The 22,381-nt window shown below is 39.5% G+C and overlaps 1 protein-coding gene across 8 annotated transcripts in view; it reads right to left on the reverse strand.

Annotated features, from left to right (window-relative positions):
* The window catches only part of PHF3 (PHD finger protein 3), an 88,793-nt gene extending 67,717 nt beyond the window's left edge, over positions 1-21,076 (reverse strand). For 4 of the 8 annotated variants that reach the window (XM_045573056.1, XM_036415291.2, XM_045573054.1 and 1 more), the window contains exons 1-2: positions 18,688-18,829; positions 4,906-5,176 (exon numbers count right to left, since the gene is read on the reverse strand). In XM_045573056.1, coding sequence (XP_045429012.1) covers positions 4,906-5,149 — 244 coding nt within the window. In that variant the 5' untranslated portion in view covers positions 5,150-5,176; positions 18,688-18,829. Of the gene's footprint in view, positions 1-4,905; positions 5,177-12,790; positions 12,801-18,687; positions 18,830-21,065 lie in introns of those variants that run through there. The other 4 variants (XM_045573055.1, XM_045573057.1, XM_045573061.1 and 1 more) reach the window with 4 other exon arrangements.
* Between the last annotated feature and the right edge of the window lie 1,305 nt (positions 21,077-22,381).

The following is a 22,381-nucleotide window of genomic DNA, read 5'->3' on the forward strand; positions in this document are numbered from 1 at the left end:
CATTTTAAAAATACCAGGATTTTTTTAAAAACACCAGTAACCGCCGAGACCGGTTTGGCTCAATGGATAGAGCGTAGGCTTGGGGACTGAAGGGTCCCGGGTTCGATTCCGGTCAAGGGCATGTACCTTGGTTGCGGGCATATTCCCAGTAGGGGGTGTGCAAGAGGCAGCTGATCGATGACTCTCATCGATGTTTCTAACTCTCTATCTCTCCCTTCCTCTCTGTACAAAATCAATAAAATATATTTTTAAAAACACCAGTAACTGATTTGATCAAGATCTAATACCATGTTTCCTGGAAATTAAGACATCCTCCAAAAATAAGACCTACTTACAGGTTTCCTTCTGGGTGAAATATAAGGCATCCCCCCGAAAATAAGCCCACCCCCCCAGGCCAAACATGAGAGATTTGGTCCACTGATTCTGAAAGAAATGGAGTCACAAGAAATTCACCAGGAAATTCAGGAATTGGATTGTTGTTATGATGTTCCAGAAGATGATGACATGATTGTCATTAAATAAATGAGTAAATTCTTGATACTGTAGGATTCACAGTTTGTCTGGTTTGTGTTGACAATTACCGTACTACCGTACTGTATATAGTTAATAAATTTCCTTTATTTTCATTTAACAATAAATGTGTACCGTATTCTTCTTCATGGAAAAATAAGACATCCCCTGAAAATAAAACCTAGCGCATCTTTGGGAGCAAAAATTAATATAAGAAACTGTCTTGCCGAAACCGGTTTGGCTCAATGGATAGAGCGTCGGCTTGGGGACTGAAAGGTCCCGGGTTCGATTCCGGTCAAGGGCATGTACCTTGGTTGCGGGCATATCCCCAGTAGGGGGTGTGCAAGAGGCAGCTGATCGATGACTCTCTCTCATCGATGTTTCTAACTCTGTATCTCTCTCCCTTCCTCTCTGTACAAAATCAATAAAATATATATTTAAAAAAAAAAAAAAAAAGAAACTGTCTTATTTTCGGGGAAACGGTATTTCTCCCACATGTAATGATTTTCCTCACCTGGAGTTTTTAAAAAATATATTACTGGGCAAATCTAATATATATATATAAATCACAAATATATATATATATATATATATATATATATATATGTGTGTGTGTGTGTGTGTGTGTGTGTGTGTGTGTATATATGTATGTATATGTATGTATGTATGTAACCGTGTGGTGATAGGAGTTATGGGGAGATAAATGGTGATGGAAGGAGACCTGACTTGGGGTGATGAGCACACAATACAGCGTACCGATGATATGTTGTGGAATTGTGCACCTGAAACCTGTAATTTGTTAACCAGTGTCACGCCAATAAATTCAATAAAAACCATATGCAAACATTGTAGTTAAAGAAACACTGCAGCGGTCGCCAACCTTTCAGATCTCACGGACCACGAGCTGGCAACCGCTGCTCCAAAGATTTCCTTAAGTCAGTGCTTACCAACCTTTCAGACCACCGATGGGCTGCTGCTTTAGAGAGTTTCTTTAACAATTATTATCCTAACTTTTGTGCATATGACAGAACACTAGACTTAATTTTCCCTTTTTCTTTCTTATTTTTTAGACTTCAAAGTTCCTTCTATGATTTTTTAGAGACAGCTTAAATACAATGCAAGCCACTCAACTATGTTAACCAAAATATTGATCTTTAACAATTACAGCAAACCAATCTGGTTCAGCATACCCTGTTTCCCCGAAAATAAGACAGTGTCTTATATTAATTTTTGCTCCCAGAGATGCGCTAGGTCTTATTTTCAGGGGATGTCTTATTTTTCCATGAAGAATACGTAACGTCACTGGTTGCTAGACGCCAGTCGGGGCGGCCCTAGCAACCAGTTTATGGTAAATTAATTTTCATTCTGAGACAGAGCCTAGGGAGGCCTTACTTTCAGGGGGATGCCTTATATTTCACTCAGAAGGAAACCTGTGAGTAGGTCTTATTTTCGGAGGATGTCTTATTTTGGGGGAAACACGGTAGTAGAGAACAATTATAATAGCTTAGCACTACCAAAACCAAATGTTACCAAATAACCATAATATATAGCTTTCATTGGCCTGAGGAATACTGATAGGGTCATTTCCCTGATAAGCTTCAGTTAAGACAATTAGTAAAAACCTATAGGTCCAGATACAAACATCTGTATAAGAACTATCGTATAGAGCAAAAATTGAAGTAGTTTCTGACTATCTGAAAATTATACAAGTTGCCCACATTGGGTTTTCAGTAAATAATTTACAATGAAATTTCTTTGCAATGCTCTTAAATCTAAAATTATTTCAAAACAGAATTTAAAACTTCTTCATGTATTCCACCACTTTGCTATTAGAAAATAGATAAGCCTTTTACTGAACCAAATATCCCAATGAACACAAATTTTGAAGCAATCACGATAAATCCCATGCCTGATGGCACAATGAGATCTAAATAATTTTAAACAGAAAAGCTTTATCTGAAGTTTCCCCCCACATATTCCTTTGTATACCTTAAAACCATGTACTATACATATATTATACAAACAGTTCTGCTTCAGAACCAAAATAATTGTAGCAAACAAACTTAAGATATTTAAATAATTTTACTTAAAATTCTTAAGTAAAAGTTTACAAAATAATAAAGTAGCAAATAATCATATCTCAGAAAAAGTTTAAATATGTGAATAAAGATGCTCAAATTATTCTATTAGCAAAAGAAATGTTCACCAAAACTGAAGAAAAAGAGGGGGAAAGGGGTTGCATTTAAAAATACCAATATTACTAAAAGGCTGGAATTCTTAAGAAGTCTAAGAGGATGTTATACTTGCCAATTCCAGGCCTAATATAACATCCTTATGGATAACTACATTCCCAGTAACAAACATTTAAGCATTCAATAAATGTTTTTACTGAATTTGGACTAAACTATGAAATTTTGTACATACAAATAAACATTGTCAAAGGTGCTTAACCATAAAGATAATTCAATATACTGTACTGACACAGAAACCAAAAGTAAAAAACTTGAACAATGCATATACATAAAACAAGCTTTTTACAGCTTTAAAACATTTAGAATACACAAAAACAATGTAAGCCTATGCAATAACACAAACAATGTATATAATTCAGAGATACATCATTAACAAACAATTCAAAAGATACAGTAGTTAGAATGAAAAGATTCCTATTAGCCAAATGTCAAGGTTTTTAGGCAGTTATCTAATAAATTTATGAATGAATAGCAGGTCACCTAATCCAAAACTTTAAGTATTATTATATTAAGTAGAAACAGTTAAAAGAAAATGAAAAAAATACATTGAAAACCTGTAATGCAGAGGAAGTCTAGAGTCACTGAAAAATAGACCAACACAACCTAAACCTCTGAACTACTCTAGGGAACAGTGAAGGGACAGCTTAACCTTCTCCATCTAAAGCTGATTTTCCTTACCTAATTCTAGCTTACAAGATAGGCTAATTGAACCAAAGTTTGTTGTAATATTTTCTTTGCATTATATTAGAAAATCTACAGATTTTTCCACACATAAACATATCTCCAAAATAATTTCTAATTAAGAATTAGTTTAGTCCTACAGAAAGTTATTTTCTTCAATCTTTCTTTCATTGACTTCAACTACAATACATAAGAAATCCTAGAGCAGTGCTAGCCAACAGAACTGTAATGTAAGCCACATATTTAATTCTAAATTTTCAAGTAACCACTTTAAAAACAAAAGTAAAATGTTAAAATAAGGTGAGCCCACTGGCATGGCTCAGTAGCTGAGCAATGACCTATGAACCAGGTCATGGTTTGTCTCACATGCCAGGTTGTGGGCTTGACCACCAGTGGGGGATGTGCAGGAGGCAGCCAACCAATGATTCTCTCTCATCATTGATGTTTCTATCTCATCCTTCTCCCTTTCTCTTGGAAATCAAAAAATATGTATTTCAGAAGTTGTTATTAAAAGTATATATTTTTTAGAGATGAAATGAGCCCTACCTGGTTTGGCTCAGTGGATAGAGCATCAGCCTGCAGACTGAAGGGTCCCGGGTTTGATTCCACATGCCCGGGTTGGGGACTCGATCCCCAGTGGGGAGCATACAGGAGGCAACCGATCAATGGTTCCCTCTCTGAAATTGATGTCTCTATCTCTCTCCCCCTCTCTCTTCCTCTCTGAAATCAATAAAAACATACTTAAATATATAAAGGTGAAATGAATTTTAAAAACTTATTTCACAAAAAATATTCAAATTATAACCTCAACATGTAATCAACACTGAAACATTTTTTATGATATATTTTACATTCTTTTTTTTTCATATTGTTTTTAAAATATGGTATGCATTTAACAGCATATCTCAATTAGGACCAGATCCATTTCAAGTGATTAATAGTTAAATGTGGCTAGCAGTTACTATGTTAGATAGCACAGGTCTAGAGTTCTTACTCTGGTTCTGGGGTACTTGTAAAAATACCAAAAGATCTGATAGGAACACACAATATTTAACTTGAAAGGCTGGAAAGGGCAACAAGAAAGGTCAATTCAGCTGTTCGCCTTGACTCCAGCAAGCCTAGGGTGATGTCCCAATTTGCTAGGCAAAGTCCTAATGACACCTGTTGTGATGATGTGATTATTAGCAGTATCCCCTGTAATTCTCAGTGTCCCACTTAGGATGATAAATTATATGGTTGTCCTATCTATATCTACAATATCCTCAAAAATAACTCTACGCTCCTTCGAAGGAAATTTAGTTTAAATTCTAATTCTGATGCCTAGAATATCTAAATTCAAAAGTAAGAACCCTAAATTCACTTCCCTCATCAAAAAAAGAAAAAGGAAAAAAAATGCTGCTAAAAATTCTTTTTATTTTAAATTGCAGACTTAAAAAAAAAAAAAAAAAAGGTTAAGAATTACCTGTTGAACAAGGCATCTGGAAATTGGGATCATTGCTATCCAAAACAGGCAAACAGAACTGGTTACTTGCAGATCCTAGCATAGGATCCTTATCGCTGAGCATGTTCTTCAGCGAGTCCTCTAAGACATTTTGACTTGTACTAAAATCCTCACAGACTTCATTCTCCAGGTTGGATCCTAGAAATAGGGCATCATCTAAGTGTTCAGTAGGAATTAAATGATTAAATGTATCAACTATATCCATGAAGACTTCTCTGTGTGTCTTTCAACCCTATAGAAAGACAAAAAAAATACCATAAGAAATAAAGCTACCAATTGATAATCACCTAAAAACCAAATTATTTTAATAGTTCTGAGTCTAAGAACACACTTAGTATTGAATTGTTAAAAAAAAAAAAAAAAAAAAATCCTCAGTTTCCAATATACATTTGGAGATGTAAAACAAGTCATTACTAAATGTTTCTGCATCATGCATGTAGAATATCATTGTACCAGAAACCCTATTAAATGTTTACTCACTCTTAGAAAAAGAAGAAAAAAAAGAAAAAACACTATGTATATACTCCATTAATTTCACACATTTGAGAGAACTACAAGACTTAAACCACAAAAATCATGTTTTCAACCATATTTCCATAAATTAAGAATCAGACATTGGTTTTATAGTAAGTCCATGTAAAAGAGCTAAAGTCAAATCATTTATTGTCCCATACATATAAAATAGCCTTGTTTTATTTATAAAGCACTTAAAGAACAATAATATATAGAGAAAAAGATTCTTGGTGGGGTAGTGGGGAGGATAAAAACACACTATTAAAACTAAATCCAACAAATCAAAACTCATTCAGGAACAGATGTGCACATACACAAACTGAGGGGGGAACTCTTTTAGGATACAATGAGATAAATGGCAAGACAATAACAAATCAGAGACTTAAATTTACTTGAGTGAATTATGTGAAGCCCATACACATATCAAACTAGTCTCCTATATAAAGTGTACCATACTAGGTATCTATCACTCAGTAGAAGTCATTTATACTCTAGAGGAGCCTCAATTATAAAAAGCTGAATTATTTTCAATACTGGTTACAGAGAAAACTGAAGTGATGTACTTTAGGAAGCAGGGGAGTCAACAAAAATCTAGTAATGTTCAGTTAGCTAGAAAATTCCACTAATTAAGCAAAATTCCAAAGTTTTTTAGATTAGCCCCAAATCTACCAAAACTTCCTCAAACTGTCATTGAATTATCTTCTCTATAAAAATGAGGGGGACCCTGGCTGGTTTGGCTCAGTGGATAACGTTGGCCGGCAGACTGAAGGTCTGGATTCGACTCCGATCAAGGGCAAGGGCACGTACCTAGGTCAGGTTCTCAGCGGGAGGCAACCAATTGATTTGTGTCTGTCTGTCTGACTGTCTGTCTCTCTCTCTCCCTCTCCCCCCCTGTTTTCCTTCCAGTCCCTCTAAAAATCAATGGAAAAATAAAAATAAAAAATTATAAAATAAAAAAATAAAGCATAATCTCTATACAGTAAAAAGAAATTATAAAATAAAATAAAAATTAATGGGAAAATATTCTTCGGTGAAGATTAAAAAAATAAGAAAGGAAGTTGAAAGACATTCTACAATTTACTAGGTAAATCGCTACTAAACAGTTTACCTATATTTAATTAATTTATTTCCAATCAGAATAGACTGTTTTAAGAAAAAATGCACTTAAATAATTTAAATGTCTTCCCTAGTCACAAAACACAGCCAAGATTCAAATAGGTTTACAAATTCCACAACCCAAGGCCATAATCCTTACACACTGAGCTACCGAGCTAAAATTGACTAGATTTGATTCATTAAAGGATCTTGTTTTTTGTTTTAAGAATAGTCTATGATTTTTAGAGAGTGCAGAAGGGAGAAGCAGCACTGTTGTGACAGTGTAACATTGATCAGCTGCTTCCTGCACAACCCCTATCGGGAATGGAGCCCCTCAGCCCAGGCATGTCCCCTGTCAGGGAAATGAACCAGCAACCTTTTAGTGCACAGGATGACTCCCAACCGAGCAACACAGGCCTAGGGTAAAAGCTCTCCTTTAAAAACTATTTTTCCTAATTTTCTAACAAATCAGTGGTTGCCTTGGGCCTTGAATAAGATAGGGATGGACTGCAATGGAACAGGAAAATACTTGGAAATTTATAAAACTATCCTAAATCTTGATTGTGGTAGTAATTTCATGAGTGTATACAATGAGTGCCCAGATTATTATGATCTCTGAACACATAATAGTCTGGCCACTCTGTGTGTGTGTGTGTGTGTGTGTGTGTGTGTGTGCGCGCGCGCGCATTTATTTTTTTAGAGGCCCAGTACATGAATTCATGCATGGGTGGGGTCCAGCCAGACTAGCCAGGGCAAGGGGATATGGGTGGTTGGCAGGCCTGCCTGCTAGTGGAACTCCTGGCCAAGGGGAAAATTTGCATTAGACTTTTATTATATAGGAAGGATATACCCGAGTGGCCATATTATTATGCATTCAGACATCATAATAATCTAGCCACACAGTATATATATATATCCACCAAAATTCATCAACCTGTTCATTTTAAATGGATACACTTATTGTAACTGAAGTTTAAGTTTTTTAAAAAGGAAATTTTTCTCAGAAAAATTAATCCTTTTCTAAATAGACAGATGTCAACATCTCTTCTACAATGTATTTACACTAAAATAAGGCAATGAAATAAAATGTAACTATTTGATGACTTGATAATTATTTCACGTGTATTCTCTAATTATAAGATTAAGAGAAAGTTATAGCTTACAATGCTGGTGAAAAAGTCAGGAAAAGTTTTAATTCCCTAAAACTATCTAATCCCAGTGCCTAAGTAAGGCTCAATTATCATACATCACCAACACTCCCACTGTTTTCAGGTTCCAAACACATTTTAGTATAATAAATTTCTGGTAATTAAAAATAATTTACAAAAGGTTACTAAATCTTTACAAATTATGTAGCCAGAATGACTAATGAATTTATATAGCTAAATGTGCTGGAACTCAAAGTTCACAACAGGCCAAAACTACCTCATCTTTGGAGCTGCATCCGAATTAGTAATCCTCTTTTTCTCAGAAGAATCAAAAAAGACAATTCCAGCTCTAGGGGGAAAAAATGATTAACACTCCTTCTAAAAATGATATTGCTCAATTCCTAAAAACAAACTCATTGCCATCTTGCCATAATATCATGTGTCTGGTAAACTCTACAAACTTCACCTGAGGTCAACCTTCTGTTACCCCAATACTGTCTGTGTGTGCTTTCAAATGGTGGGAACATTCAGAACATTCAAAAATTAAGATTGCACACACAGCTTGAAATCACACAGCTATAAGAAATACCAGCTCATTTAAAATATTGACCTAGATGAGAAATATTTTTTCCTCAATAATACTACTGCTATTAGTGAGCAATCCCAAAACTAGAAGTATCTTCAGAGCCTATGGAATATTTTTAAATCTCAACAGTATACAATATTTACTCTTTAAAGATCAATTAAGGGTCCAGCTGGTATGATCAATGGTTGAGCATTGACCCATGAACCAAGAGGTCATGGTTCAATTCCAGATCAGGACACGCATGCCTGGATTGGCAGCTTGATCCCCAGGAGGGGTGGGCAGGAGGTAGCCCATCTATGATTCTCTCTCATCATTGATGTCTCTAGCCCTCTCTATATCTCTCTTCCCTCTCTCTAAAATCAATAAAAACACATTTAAAATAGAAGATCAATTAAGAAAAGTAGTAAAGCACACTGTAAATAAGATGGGTGAAACAAAACTTTCCAATTATTTTTTCTTTTTCTTTTTTGCCAAAACTAGTATGTAGTATGACTTATAAAGTGTGTTCTCCTGGATTTAAAAAAGCATATTGGGGGCAGGGAGGAGGCCTTCAAACACCGAGAAAGAATAATATACCAGAAAGTTATATTTCTTTTTCAACATATGTTAAGCAGTTACCATTGTGTGAAACACCTTTAATAGGCCAATAAGACTGGGAATGTTCACAAGACAAAAACAGAGCAAAGCAACTCAAACCTATGGGTCTAAAGATGACAATTTCTACAGGAAACATAACAAAAGTAGTATTTTGTGAAATTATTACAAATTAGTAAGACTGATTTTTCATACAGACATCCCACAAAATTATATTGAAAGTAAGATTTAATGGAGGAATGAAAATTTATTTTTAAAAACCAGTTTCAGATATCAAGTGCTCAGTATGAAAAATAAAAACCCACATGCTAAATTAAAAACAAATGTTAGCTAATATAGAAATATTAACGCACATTTAAAATGAAATAGAAAAAGGACAGTAGTTGGAAAACTGGTAAAATCATAAGGTCTGGAATTCAGTTAATAGTAATGTACAAATGTTAATCTCTAGTTCTGATAAAAGCACTGGCATGCCAAATAAGACAATAAAAGAAACTGGATAAAGATATATAGAAATTCTATACTATGTTTGCAGCTTTTCTATAACTCTAAAATTATTCCAAAATTAGTCCTTTAAAAAAATAAACATAATCTAAAATATAATGCTCTGAGATACCTAGTAATGTAAATAGACAAAAATAGTCACATCTAATTAAGAAAGCTTGAATTAATTAAACAGACTATTACTTAGACAACTGGATTTAAACAAATTCCTAATTCTTACATTGAAGTTTTACTTAAATTCTTCCTATTTGATATTATAAATTTAATAATTAAAACGTAACAAGTCTAGGGTCTATTTTAGGTGGCTAATAATATTTACATATCCAATTAGACCAGTACATATATGCTAAAATCAGAAATTATTTCCAAATTCAGTTACACCTCATGGTTATAGATAATTATCCATCTAAACCAGGAAATTGGATAATCTGCTTAATTCAAAATTACTTTTACTCATAATGTACTTGTTAAGCATTATAGGTGCCAGTGAAACAAACCCATCTCTAACTCAAGGAACACACACTCCGAAACAGAGAACAGACATAAAAACTAATACATATAAATATCACAATATGAAAGTGTTACAGTGAATTGCTGCAGACGGTATCACAGAGAAAGGTGAAAATCACTGAGAAAAGAAAAGCTAAGCAGGTTATGTGAGTGTTGGCTCCTAAAAGTCCAGAAGATACTCAGGCAAAGAGAGGAGCATCTGCTAATCACATACAGCGAAGTTTGATTCCAATGGACCATTTAGAAAAATTCAAATAAGTATTAGTACTAAGATTCTGAATAAAATTCAACCTAAATCCAGAGATAGTTCCCACTTTAAAATGCTTGTTTCATCTGAACTCTCTAAGAATTATACTTTCGTTTATACTCATGAAATCAGCATACATTGTTTTCCAAGTGTTTTGTGTATGACAGAATGTAAAAAGATTTAAAAAGTACCAACAAAAATGCACTTCTACAAAGATCCCTTTTAAATTAAGAGTGATTCAACTTTTCAGAAACATGTTCAAGTAAAACTAGATATCTTCTTTAAAATATATATATACATATATATATCACTATTAAACCGCTAAAGCAATCAAAAGGCCCTAACAAGTTATTATATTAGGAAGCTGTCTTGTGCAGACTATAGTCTGGTGGCATGAAGGGAGCGACAAATATATATCAACAAATTACAAAATCTAGAAAGAAAAACAAAGAAGGATAATAATGATTTGGGAAGGGGTGTTAAGGTTAAGGAGGGGGTTTTGTAAATGAAGGACCTGTTAGCAGGGAAACATGTGAGTCAAAACTTGAAATGAAGAAATGATCCATGCATAAGAGAAACAGCAACCCAGCAGGCTAAGACTTAGGAATGAAACAACTACTTGGTGCCTTCCAGTCCCTACATCACAGTTTAAATTAAGCCATCAATTAATTAAGCATGCTTATAATGAACAACTTTCTAATAGGCAGTAGTAGTAATAGTAGTAGTGGTGGTAGTAGCGCTAATAGCAGAAGGAGAAGAAAAATCAAAGTACCGCTACTACTAATAACGACAAAATGTAAAACTTAATGTGCTCTAACTTCATGCCAGGAACTGCTTTGCATCAGTTTTTAATCAGAGGTGATTCATCCCTCCAGAGAACATTTGGCCAATCTGTACAATCTACTATGCCATGCAAAATCCTATATAATAAAAGGCTAATGACCAAATGGTGGAATGACCAGTCACTATGATGTGCACTGACCACCAGAGGGCAGACACTCAACACAGGAGCTGACACAGTGGTCAGTGTGCTCCAACAGGGGACGCACTGCTCACCCAGAAAAGCCGGCTCACGGCTGGCTAGCACAGCAGCAGTGGTGAGAGCCTCTCCCACCTCAGCAGCAATGCTAAGGATTTCCAACTGACAGCTTAGGGGGCCTAAACCGTCAGTCGGACATCCTCCCTCTGCCCCCCTCCCAGGCTCCTGGACTGCGAGCGGGCACAGGCCAGGCTGAGGGGACTCCCCCTAAGTGCATGAATTTCATGCACCAGGCCTCTAGTTGTCTAAAAAAGACAGACTGGCCCTAGCCTGTTTGGCTCAGTAGATATAGCATCGGCCTGCAGACTGAAAGGTCCCAGGTTTATTCTGATCAAGGGCATATGCCTGGGTTGCAGGCTTGATCCCCCAGAAGGGGGTATATGCAGGAGGCAGCTGATTGATGATTCTCTCATCCTATTAATGGCTAAGAGATTAAAACTCCTGTGTAATATTTTAAAGATTTTATTTAACTATTTCTCTTTATCCCCTCCTCATTATTCAAATGATCATGAAAACTTAAATCCCTTGACCATTAAAAGATAATCTAAACTACACATGGAATTGTACGGAGACATTTGTGGTCATAGCAACTGGAGAGGGCATGCTGACATCTAATAAATATACTACAATGCACTAAGAAAGACCCACAACAAAGAATTAACCTGCCCCCCAAAAAATAAATGCTGAGATTAAAAAACTCTGCTCAACATTTATTAATATAATCCTCACACCAATGCTGTATTATAATCCTAATTATACAAAAAAATAAAAGTGGAATCAAAAAAATTATTTGAGCCCTAGCTGGTTTGGTTCATTGGATAGAGCATCAGCCTGTGGAAGGGTCCCAGGTTCAATTCTGGTAAAGGGCACATGCCTAGGTTGCAGGCTCAATCCCCAGTAGGGGGCATGCAGGAGGAAGCCAATCAATGACTCTCATTGATGTTTCTCTCTCTCTCCTTCTGCCTTCCTCTCTTAAACCAATAAAAATAAAATGATTTGACATAGGAAGTGGTAGAGATGAAATCTGAACCCTGAATTTCATTCAAGAGTCAATGCATTTAACAGTACCCTATATTATCTCTTTGTAAAGTTAAATTGAATGTTTATTATGTGTAAGGCACTGTGCTAAATTCATTTAAGTGCATAATGTCATTTAATCTTCACAATCGCACAATTAGGCAGGTACTATTACATTCTCAATTTATGAGAGGCTAACGCTTAGCAAAGTTATACACAATATTACAAAGTAAGTGGCAGAATTGGGACTCAAATCCACTCTGACACAAAAGTTAGTTCTTAATCACCATGATATGGTAACATCAAAAGGAAATACTAAGTTACCCTTCCAATGTATAGTCAAGGAAAATCACGAATTGTTAACCATGTGATATGACACAATTCCACACACTGATACAACCTAATCACCTTCTCTGCACACCCATCTTAAATTATGGTCCAGTTTCATTGGTTAGAATCTATTAATAATACTTCATTAAAAAAAAGTCAGAATCAAACTTCTTTTCTTATCAGGAAAAATTATAAAAATCGAAGGAATATGACTTTTAAGACCAAAGCAGACCCCAGAACCCAGAAAAAGAGCTCTCAAGTGCATGTTGAACACTACTAAGACTTAACTTCAAAGTTCACAACTATCCTGGCCGGTGTGGCTCAATGGTTGAGCTTGAGTATGCGCCCATGAACCAGAAGATCATGGTTAATTCCAGGTGAAAGCATATGCCTGGTCTGAGCACATGACAAGGTTGCTGGTTCAATCCACAGTAGGGGTGGTGTGCAGGAGACAGCTGATGAATGATTCTGTCTCATCAATGATGTTTCTACCCTTCTCTCCCTCTCCCTCAATCTAAAATCAATAAAAACATACTTAAAAAAAAAGTTTACAACCATATCCAATTGACATGAGAAGCATTAACAGTTTGGATTAACCATGAAAACAGTGGAAGCAACTCACCAATAAAACTATAACCTAAGTAATAACAGTTCAAACTAAGATGTATTTAGCAGGTTCATATGCTAGGCCCTATACATTATCTCACTAGTTCCTCACAGCAACACTGTGAGGTAAGTGCAATTATTATTTCTATTTTACAGATAAATAAAATGAGATCCAACCATTACATAATTTGCTTAAAGTCACATACCCAAATCAGAACCCAGGCAGTCTGATTCCCAAGTCTATACTTTGAAACTACTGTACTTTATGCACTCTGCTTGCTTAACATATTTTTATGTTAATACTATTGTAGTACACCATTAATGAAACCTTAACAAAATACTGGAAACAGTCCTAGCTGGTTTGGCTCAGTGAATAGAGCATGGGCCTGTGAACTGAAGGGTCTCAGGTTCAATTCCAGTCAAGGGCACATGCCCGGGTTGTGGGCTCAATCCCCTGTAGAGGGCATACAGGAGGCAGCCAATCAATGATTCCCTCTCATCATTGATGTTTCTCTCTTTCTCTCCCTCTTCTTTCCTCTCTGAAATCAATAAATAAATAAAAATACTGGAAACAAAGTGATGTACCCTTGTCCCAAAATAAATTAGGAAATATGCATTTAGCCACTCCCTACACATAAAAAATAAACGTTTTACAAATTACCAACTATAAACTCTGCCATTCATTTTCAACCTACAATTTTAGAATGTCTTTATGAGGCCAGCTCACACAAATTATGAATGAATTAAAACTATAGCCAGCTGACATGACTCAATGGTTGAGTGTCACCTATGAACCAGGAAGGAGGTCACAGTTTAATTCCTGGTCAGGGCACATGCCCAGTTTGTAGGATTGACGCCCACCAGTGGGGATTGTGCAGGAGACAGATGACAAATGATTCTCATCATTGATGTTTGTGTTTCTCTCTCTTCCTTCCTCCCCGAAATCAATAAAAATATCTTTTTTTCTTTTTTTTAATATATTTTATTGATTTTTTACAGAGAGGAGGAGAGAGGGATAGAGAATTAGAAACATCGATGAGAGAGAATCATTGATCAGCTGCCTCTTGCACACCCCCCACCGGGGATGTGCCCGCAACCAATGTACATGCCCTTGACCGGAATCGAACCTGGGACCTTTCAGTCCGCAGACCAACGCTCTACCACTGAACCAAACCGGTTTCGGCAATAAAAATATCTTAATACATTTTTTAAAAGACTAAAGTTTTGCCTTTCTGTACAATCTACTATTTCATGCAAAACTGTCTGATAAGTTAGATTTGTGCTAAGATATTAATACTTTTGTGAAACAGTTTGAAGTTTTTACTTAACTATTTCTTTTCATCCCCTCTTCATTATACAAATGATCATAAAAATTTAAATCCCCTACTACAATATGAGTTAAATGCACAATGTATAGAAATGTTCAGTCCATATTCTGGGCAATCTCTCATACAATAGCTTTTAACTATTAATGTTATTTAACAATTCATTTCTCTAAATCTTTTTTTTTTTCTCTCTCGATCTAGAATATGTTCCTTGAGAGTATAAACAGCACCTGGAGCTCAAATATTTTGAATCAATTCAATCCTCTCAATATTTTTCCATCACAGGGCAACAATTTAAAAAGAATATTTCTGCTCCCAAAAATGCACCAGTATCTTATGTGCAACCATTTGCCAAATCAATTTTATAGTTAAAATATAAAATGTCTATGCTTTTGAAAAATACTCCAGGATCCTCAGAGGGTGCTCCAGGAAATAAAAGAGAAAGAGAGCCCAAGAAAAGAGATCCAGCAACCAAATGTCAGAATTCTTAAAGTGCAGATGCATGAAAATATTGAGCACTCAGCCGTGGTGACTCAGCGGTTACCTACTAGAGGCCCTGTGCACAAAATTCATGGGGGAGGGGAGGGTCCCCTCAGGAAGCCTGCACCCTCTCCAATCTGGGACCCTTCAAAGGATGTCCTACTGCTGGTTTACAGGGATTGGGCCTAAACCAGCAGTCGGACATCCCTCTCGCAATCTGGGACTGCTGGCCCCTAACCACTCACCTACTTGCCTGCCTGCCTGATTGCTCCTAACCACTCTGCTGCCGGCCTGCTCGCCCCCAACTGTCCCCCCCTGCCAACCTGCTTGCCCCCCAAATGCCTCCCTGCCAGCGTGATCACCTTCAACTGCCCCCCCCACCCCCGCCAGTGTGCTCACCCCCAACTGCCCCCCTGCTGGCCTGCTCACTCCAAACTGCACACACACACACCCCGTCCTAATTACCTTCAATTGACCCCCACTGACAGCCTGCTTGACTCACCTCCAACTGCCCCCCTTGCAGGTCTACTTACGCCCAACGGCCCATCCCCCATCAGCTTAATCACCCACAACTGCCATCTCATCCTGACCTGATCATCCACAGCTGCCCTCCCCTCTGGCCTCTAACTGCCTCTACCTCCGCCCTGACACCATGGCTTTGTCCAGAAGAACTCTGGAAGATCTCCTGGAAGGTCTCCCAGTCTAATTAGCATATTACCCTTTACAGTTCAATTCCAATCAAGGCATACTATTTTGCCCAGATTGTGGGCTAGATCCTAGCAAGGGGCATACAACAGAAGGTAGCTGATCATTGATTGATGTTTTTGATGTTTCTACCTTTTTCTTCTTCTCCCTTCCTCTCTATCAATAAAAATTTTAAATCAATGAAATTTTATAAAGGAAAAAAAAAAGAAAACAGGACTCTTAAGAACCTTGAACTCCCTACAGTGTGTGGTGAAGTAATTATAGGGTAACCCACAAACCTAAAGTTAGTCTAAGTTAAATGCACAATGCATAGAATTGTCCAGTCCATACTGAGGGCAATCAATAAAACTCATTATCCCCAAAATACAGAAAAGATATCCCCAAACCTTAAGTAAAAAGAATTTCATGAGAAATCTTTCTGAAGACAAAACAGCACACTTAAAAAAGTAAAATGTACCACTTGGCTAGCATGGCTCAGTGGTTGAAATCAATATTATGAACTAGATCATGGTTCAAATCCTGGTTGGGGCACATGCCCAGTTTGCAGGCTCTATCCCCAAGTGTGGGGTGTGCAGGAGGCAGCCAATCAATGATTCTCTCTCATCATTGGTGATTCCCTCCCTCTCCTTTCCTCTCTGAAATCAATAAAAACTTAAATGCCATATTACCATGTCAAGGAAGATAACCATTATGTATATTTTAGAACCCTCAAAACAGAACTGCATACAAAATTTACACTTACAAGTTTTCCCAAATATAATTCATACAATGTAAAAATATAAACTCTTAAAAGATAATTTTGCACTAATCCAAATCATCACTTGCTTCCTTCCAACTTTGCTTTATTAATAAGCTATTACATAAGCAAAAATTTACTTTTCCTAGCTGATTCCAACATTAAGTACAATTTAAATTTTAATAGTATGGTTATAAGTAATTAACATACAAATTCCTTTCAATTTCCCTATCCTGAAATTTGAATTTGCCTAAAACTATTTTCCACCTACATTTATAGGAACCACTTCTCTTTAGACTTTAGGTATCTGAATATGCAACCCGTTGCGTATACTACAGGATCATCTAAAGTTAGGTGAGGTCTATCCAAACAGCATGGAATGCATAATTCAGTGTGATAAAGAAGTTCACTATCCTCCATAAGGATGTAATAGCAGTATAATAAATTACACGTTCATGCCCTTCAATAAAGGGACCTACAAAGCATGCAAGGAATGGGAAAACTGGCCCTTATCACTATTTTTTATCCTTTTGAAATTCACCAGTACAGCTATCAAATAAAGCTCAGAACCTAAGATTCTAATTCTGCATCCTTAAAAAGTGGCCAACTTTCTGCTGCTAAGGAATCCACTGAACTGTGTGTGTTTAAACGGAGCAATGACAACTCCTAAAGTCCCCCCTTTAAATTCTGTTACTGCCTTGGGGAAATGGAGTACGCCGTTAAAAGCAGTAATAGTGAAGATGGTGGAGGGAAATTAATATATGGTCAGAAAACAAAAGAACTGAAAAAAACACAGTAAATTAAGAAAAGGTCTAAGTGGCAGTGAACGTTAAAAAAATTACTATTCTAAGTAACAATCTTTATACACCACCTTTTGTGCTCTGGAACGGAGACACAAGTTCAAAAATAAAAGACAAAGGTCTCCTGGCTCTTTGACTCATGTCTCTCTTCTATCACTAACACACATTCAAACATTTTCACAATTCCCAACACCTCAGTCAAATATATATATTTTTTTAAATGGTAGGAAATGAATGAGCAACGGAGGCGTCATTTTTTGGAAGATCTCAAACCACCAGTTTGGAAAAAAAGGCAGGCAAGCTCGAACCTCAACTAGTAACCAAATAGAACTTAGTACTTAACTATCCCCTAGTAGTTCGCTGAATCTTTTCTTTTTTTTTCCCGTTTAGCTTAAAAACAATAAGGCAAATTTCTCTGGTGAAGGTTCCATTACCTATGCTTCCTTGTAAATTAAGCATCTCTCTGCACGTGATGAAGATTAATTAGGGCCGAGCAGCTATTACGAGCAGCTATAATGACTATCGATAGCCAGGACCATATTCTGCGAATGATTCCTGAATAGCACCCAAAAAAAAAAAAATCAGACTCAAAGAACCTCGAATCACAGGAGTCTAGGAAATGGCATTTCCCACCCGCAGACGGGGAGGGACCGTGCGCCGCCCCAACATCCTCTCCCTTTCTTCTCGCCCCCGCCCCCACCCCGGGTCAGGTGATGAGTTGCCGGGCTCCATTAACACGCACACGGCGACAAGTGGTTCCGTCAATTACACGAACCCTCCGAAGGCCAGAGCCCTGGCTTCTCCTCCTTCCAACCCGAGCCAGAGGCGTCGACAGTTTGGCTCCCGAGCACAAAAGCGCGCGGCAGGAAAGGGATGGACGGACGGATGGATGGAAGGATGGAGGGAGCGCCAACTCCCCCATCTCTTATCTTCCCAACGCGGGAACCGCACTCGGCCTCGCAGCCAAGGCCCGCGCCGGCTCCCCGGATCCGGGGCCCAGAGCGCCAGGCCGGGCGCCGGGGCGCCCTCGGAGGACAGAGGCCGGAGCGCGCAGGGCCGGGGCCTGCAGGCCGCGCCTCCTCCGAGGCCTGCGCGCCCGCGCGGCTGCGGCGACGGGGCTCACTCACCCCCCGGGCGAGGGCCCCGGAGCGGGAGCGGGAGCGGGAGCCGGAACCGGGGGAGAGACCGCCCGCGGCGCCGACCCTCCGCCCCGGCGACCTCGCCACCGCGGCTGGCTGGCTGGTTCCCTCCCTCCCTCCCTCCCTCCCTCCGTCCCCAGCCCGCGGTCCAAACGGTCCCGGGCGGCGCAGGGAGGCGCGGCCCGGACAGGCCGAGGACGTTACGCAAGAGGCCGGAGAGGCTTCCCCGCCGGAGGCCGGCGGGCGGCGCGGAGTGCGGCCGCGGGCGGGGCGGGGAGCGGCGCCGGGCCGCCGTGCGTGTGGCCGGGGCTGGGGGAGGGGAGGGGAGGGTGCCCGTCTCGCTGGCCGCGGCCTGAGCCGCACACTCACCCAGCTCCGCCGACGAGCGCTACCACTGGCAGCCAGAGGAAGATGGTGGCCGCCGCCGCCGCGGAGGAGGAGGAGGAGGAGGAGGAGGAGGGGGCCGGGGGGTGCGCGGAGAGGGGGTACGCGCAGGACGTCGGCGTCGCTGCCACAGCCTCTCTTCCTCACGGGGTCGGGCGGCTGCTGCTGACGACACCGGCCTGGCTGGCGCGCCGCCCCCCTCCTAGGCCTCGTTGCAGCAGCCGCCGCCGCCCAGAACGCGAGGGTCGCTCGCCTCGTGGGGACTGTACGGCGGTGCGAGACCCCACGGCCATCGGCGTGCGGCGGCGGCGGCGCGGGGGGAGGAAAGCGAGCTGCGTCACGTGACCCTCTGTTTACCGTTCCGGGGCCGCGGCCGCGCCTGCGCACCGCGCGCCTCCCGCGCCTCTGCGGCCCCCGCGGCCGCGCTCCACGCGCCTCCGCCCGGTCCCGAGGCTTTTAAACGCCCGCGCACCGCCCGCGGCTTCGGGCTTTCACCTGGCCGGCGTGGGGGAGAGGCTGAGAGACGGTCTCTCTTTTTTTTTTTTTTTTTTTTCTCGGCTATACTAAGCACTAAGGCGTCATCGTTAATGTCATGTTGATGGGCAAATCTGCACCCCCGCCCCCCCCCGCCCGGGTACTTTTTACCTTTTGTGTATGTGATCAAGAATGGTAGAGAAGAGGCAGCTGATCCATGTTCCTCTCTCATCCATGTTTATAATTCTCTAGCCCTCTCTCCCTTTCTCTACGTAAAAAAAATAATAATAATTAATAAATAAAATATGAAAAATAAGTAAGTGCAAGATTCGTATAAAATATATATAAAATGCTGAGAGGCAAAAAAAGAAAGACTTTAATACATGCAAAGGTTTAGATCAGCTTCAAAAGTTTATTAACACTATTTGTTAAGGTATTGAAATATACAGTAAACACTTTTTTTACTTTGCTAATGAGAGTATACATTGTTACAACCACGAAGAAATAAATACTATGTATAGCCATTTCAAATAGACATTATATGTAGCCACAAAAAAAAAGGATGGTAGAGAAGAAAAAAGAAAGAGCGGTGGAGGACGTTGGAGGAAAGCCTCTTGCCCAAGACTCCCTGCCGGCTCGACACCAAAGTCCCCTCATGAGCCACCTTCACCCTCAGCAGCTGGTGTGCTTCAGGGCCCAGGCTGCCGCCTCCAGGAAACATTGCTGGCCTAAGGACCCCCCTGAGAGGTCCCCAAGACTTCTCAGAGAATCTTCTGTTCTTTTGTATAAGGTCAGAATTTTCTTGATCTTTTTAAACCAAAACAATAAAGAAGAAAATGTGAGAATGCAGCCATCTGATAAGCACACATTGAAGAAATTTGCAAAAATGTAAAACAATGCCACCCTATTACATTTTGGGAAAATGTTTTCCATAATAACTATATGTGATAACGGCGAATTGTTTTTAAATGTCATTTGCCTTAGGTTTAATTTCTAAGGGGAAACATGTCAATAAATACAACTAACCTATATAAACAAAAGCTTGTGGAAGACCCTCAATAATTTTTAAGATTGTGGAAAGGTCCTGAGACCAAAAAGTTGAAAAAATCCCAACAAACTCCCTGGCCTAGGTTATGTGTCTAGACTAGGTTATGTGTTTTCAACAGCAGTTTGGACTGACCCCTATCGCAGCCTTTACTGAGCACTCCAACTAATTTTCTCATCATGCTAACCAAAATGAACTTTTTTTTTTTTTTTTCAAAATGAATGCTTTAAGGACAGGAATTATGTCTGCTACCTGCAGGGACCATTACAGTGCCCTCTAAAGAATGACAGCCAGCCTTAACTGGTTTGGCTCAGAGGACAGAGTGTCAGCCTATGGAATCTAGGGTCCCAGGTTGGATTCAGGTCAAGGGCACATCCCCAGTAGGGGGTGTGCAGGAGGCAACTGATTGATGTTTCTCTCATTGATGTTTCTAACTCTCTCTCTCTCTCTCCTTTCCTCTCTGTAAAAAATCAATAAGATGTATTTTAAAATAAAATAAAGAATGACAGCCCTACTGTCAGCAATTAAATGACACCAGCACTTGCTGTGCTCTTCTAAAAGCTTTATTTGTTTATTTATGCCTCATGCCAACCACAGGCCACATTTTAAAATTTGTACAAAGTAGAATAGTCTACAGTAGGGGTGTCGAACTCAATCAGAGAAGGGGCCAAAATCTAAAATCCAGCCTAAATCGCGGGCCGAATGGTTTACTGAACAGTCATAAACTGTCATTGTGATGGAAACGCAGCGGAGTGCAGTGATGACAGCGCGGTGCGGGCCACATTGCAAGGCCTGGCGGGACGGATTTGGCCCGAGGGCCTTGTGTTTGACACTTGTGGTCTACAGGCATGTGGTGAAGATCTCTTCTGTAACTCTCTTAGTCTGTTATTTCAAGTACTCCCAATGCTAAATGCTTATCCACAAAGGAAATTTAGGTTGTCCTAATTCTACTGGAATCCTAGAGTTCCAGCCCCTGCTTTAACTCATCAACCCTTCAAAACTTTGACAATCTTTTTTTTAAATTGTTTTTGAGCCTTGGCCAGTTTGGTTCAGTGATTAAGAAATGGGATTTTTGGCTGAAACCGGTTTGGCTCAGTGGAAAGAGCTTTGGTCTGTGGACTGAGGGGTCCCAGGTTCAATTCCGGTCAAGGGTGAAATATGGTAGCATGTGCCCTGGTTGCGGGCACATCTCCAGGGCAAGGTGTGCAGGAGGCAGCTGATCAATGAGTCTCTCTTATCGATGTTTCTAGCTCTCTATCCCTCTCTCTTCCTCTCTGTAAAAAATCAATAAAATATATATATATTTTTTAAAAGGAAATGGGATTTTTGGACTGGAACATGCAGTATTACCCTGGGAAGACTGGTTCCTGGGATGAATTTTCGGACAGAAGGTGGTATAGCAAAGGTGGAAATTTATTCAAGAACAAGTACCGACTCCCACATGGGGAAAGGAAAAGAATTCCACTGAGTTCCTTTTTCCTACAACTTGTAAGGGTCTTTGTGCCTTGATATCCTCTCTGATTGGTCATTATTCCCTTAGACTAGTTACAAGGGTAATAGGAACTCCTGGGCTCAAAGGTCTAATCTCACATTTCCTTCCCTCCTTCCTTGTTTTCTTATTCCCTCTGGGTTTTCTTCTCCTTCTGGGTGTAGGGCTTCCTTCTCTTTATTTTGTAAATATAGACCTTTTGCAGTTCCCAGCTTCCCTATTCTATGGAAATATACCTTCTGCTGCTCTGCAGCCCAGTGCTTTTTCCATGGCCTTCTTAATTTCTAAAATTTCCTAAACCTGTCTTTTTCACCCCTAAAAATTCCTGTTTCCATTAGAGCCCTTGGACTTGAAGGGTCATGGGTTCAATCTGGTTAAGGGCATGTACCTTAATCCCCAGCCCTGGTTGGGCCCATGGGAGAGGCAACCATTGATGTTTCTCTGTTTCAATCCCTCCCTTCCACTCCCTAAAAAAAAAGCTTTTTGAAAAAGGAAAATAGAAATGAGTAATTTAAAAATGTTTTTTACTTAAAATGTCTGGAGTGAACTGCAAAAATAAATCTAGTTTTATCTTTATTCTTTTTCTGGACCTCAAGGTGAAATTTGAACAAAGTGATATGGGATTTTGGGACTGGAACACGCGGTGTTCCCCTGGGCAGGATGGCTTCCCT

This window comes from Pipistrellus kuhlii, unplaced genomic scaffold, assembly GCF_014108245.1.
Source record: "Pipistrellus kuhlii isolate mPipKuh1 unplaced genomic scaffold, mPipKuh1.p scaffold_m20_p_5, whole genome shotgun sequence".
In the NCBI taxonomy this organism is placed as follows: domain Eukaryota; kingdom Metazoa; phylum Chordata; class Mammalia; order Chiroptera; family Vespertilionidae; genus Pipistrellus; species Pipistrellus kuhlii.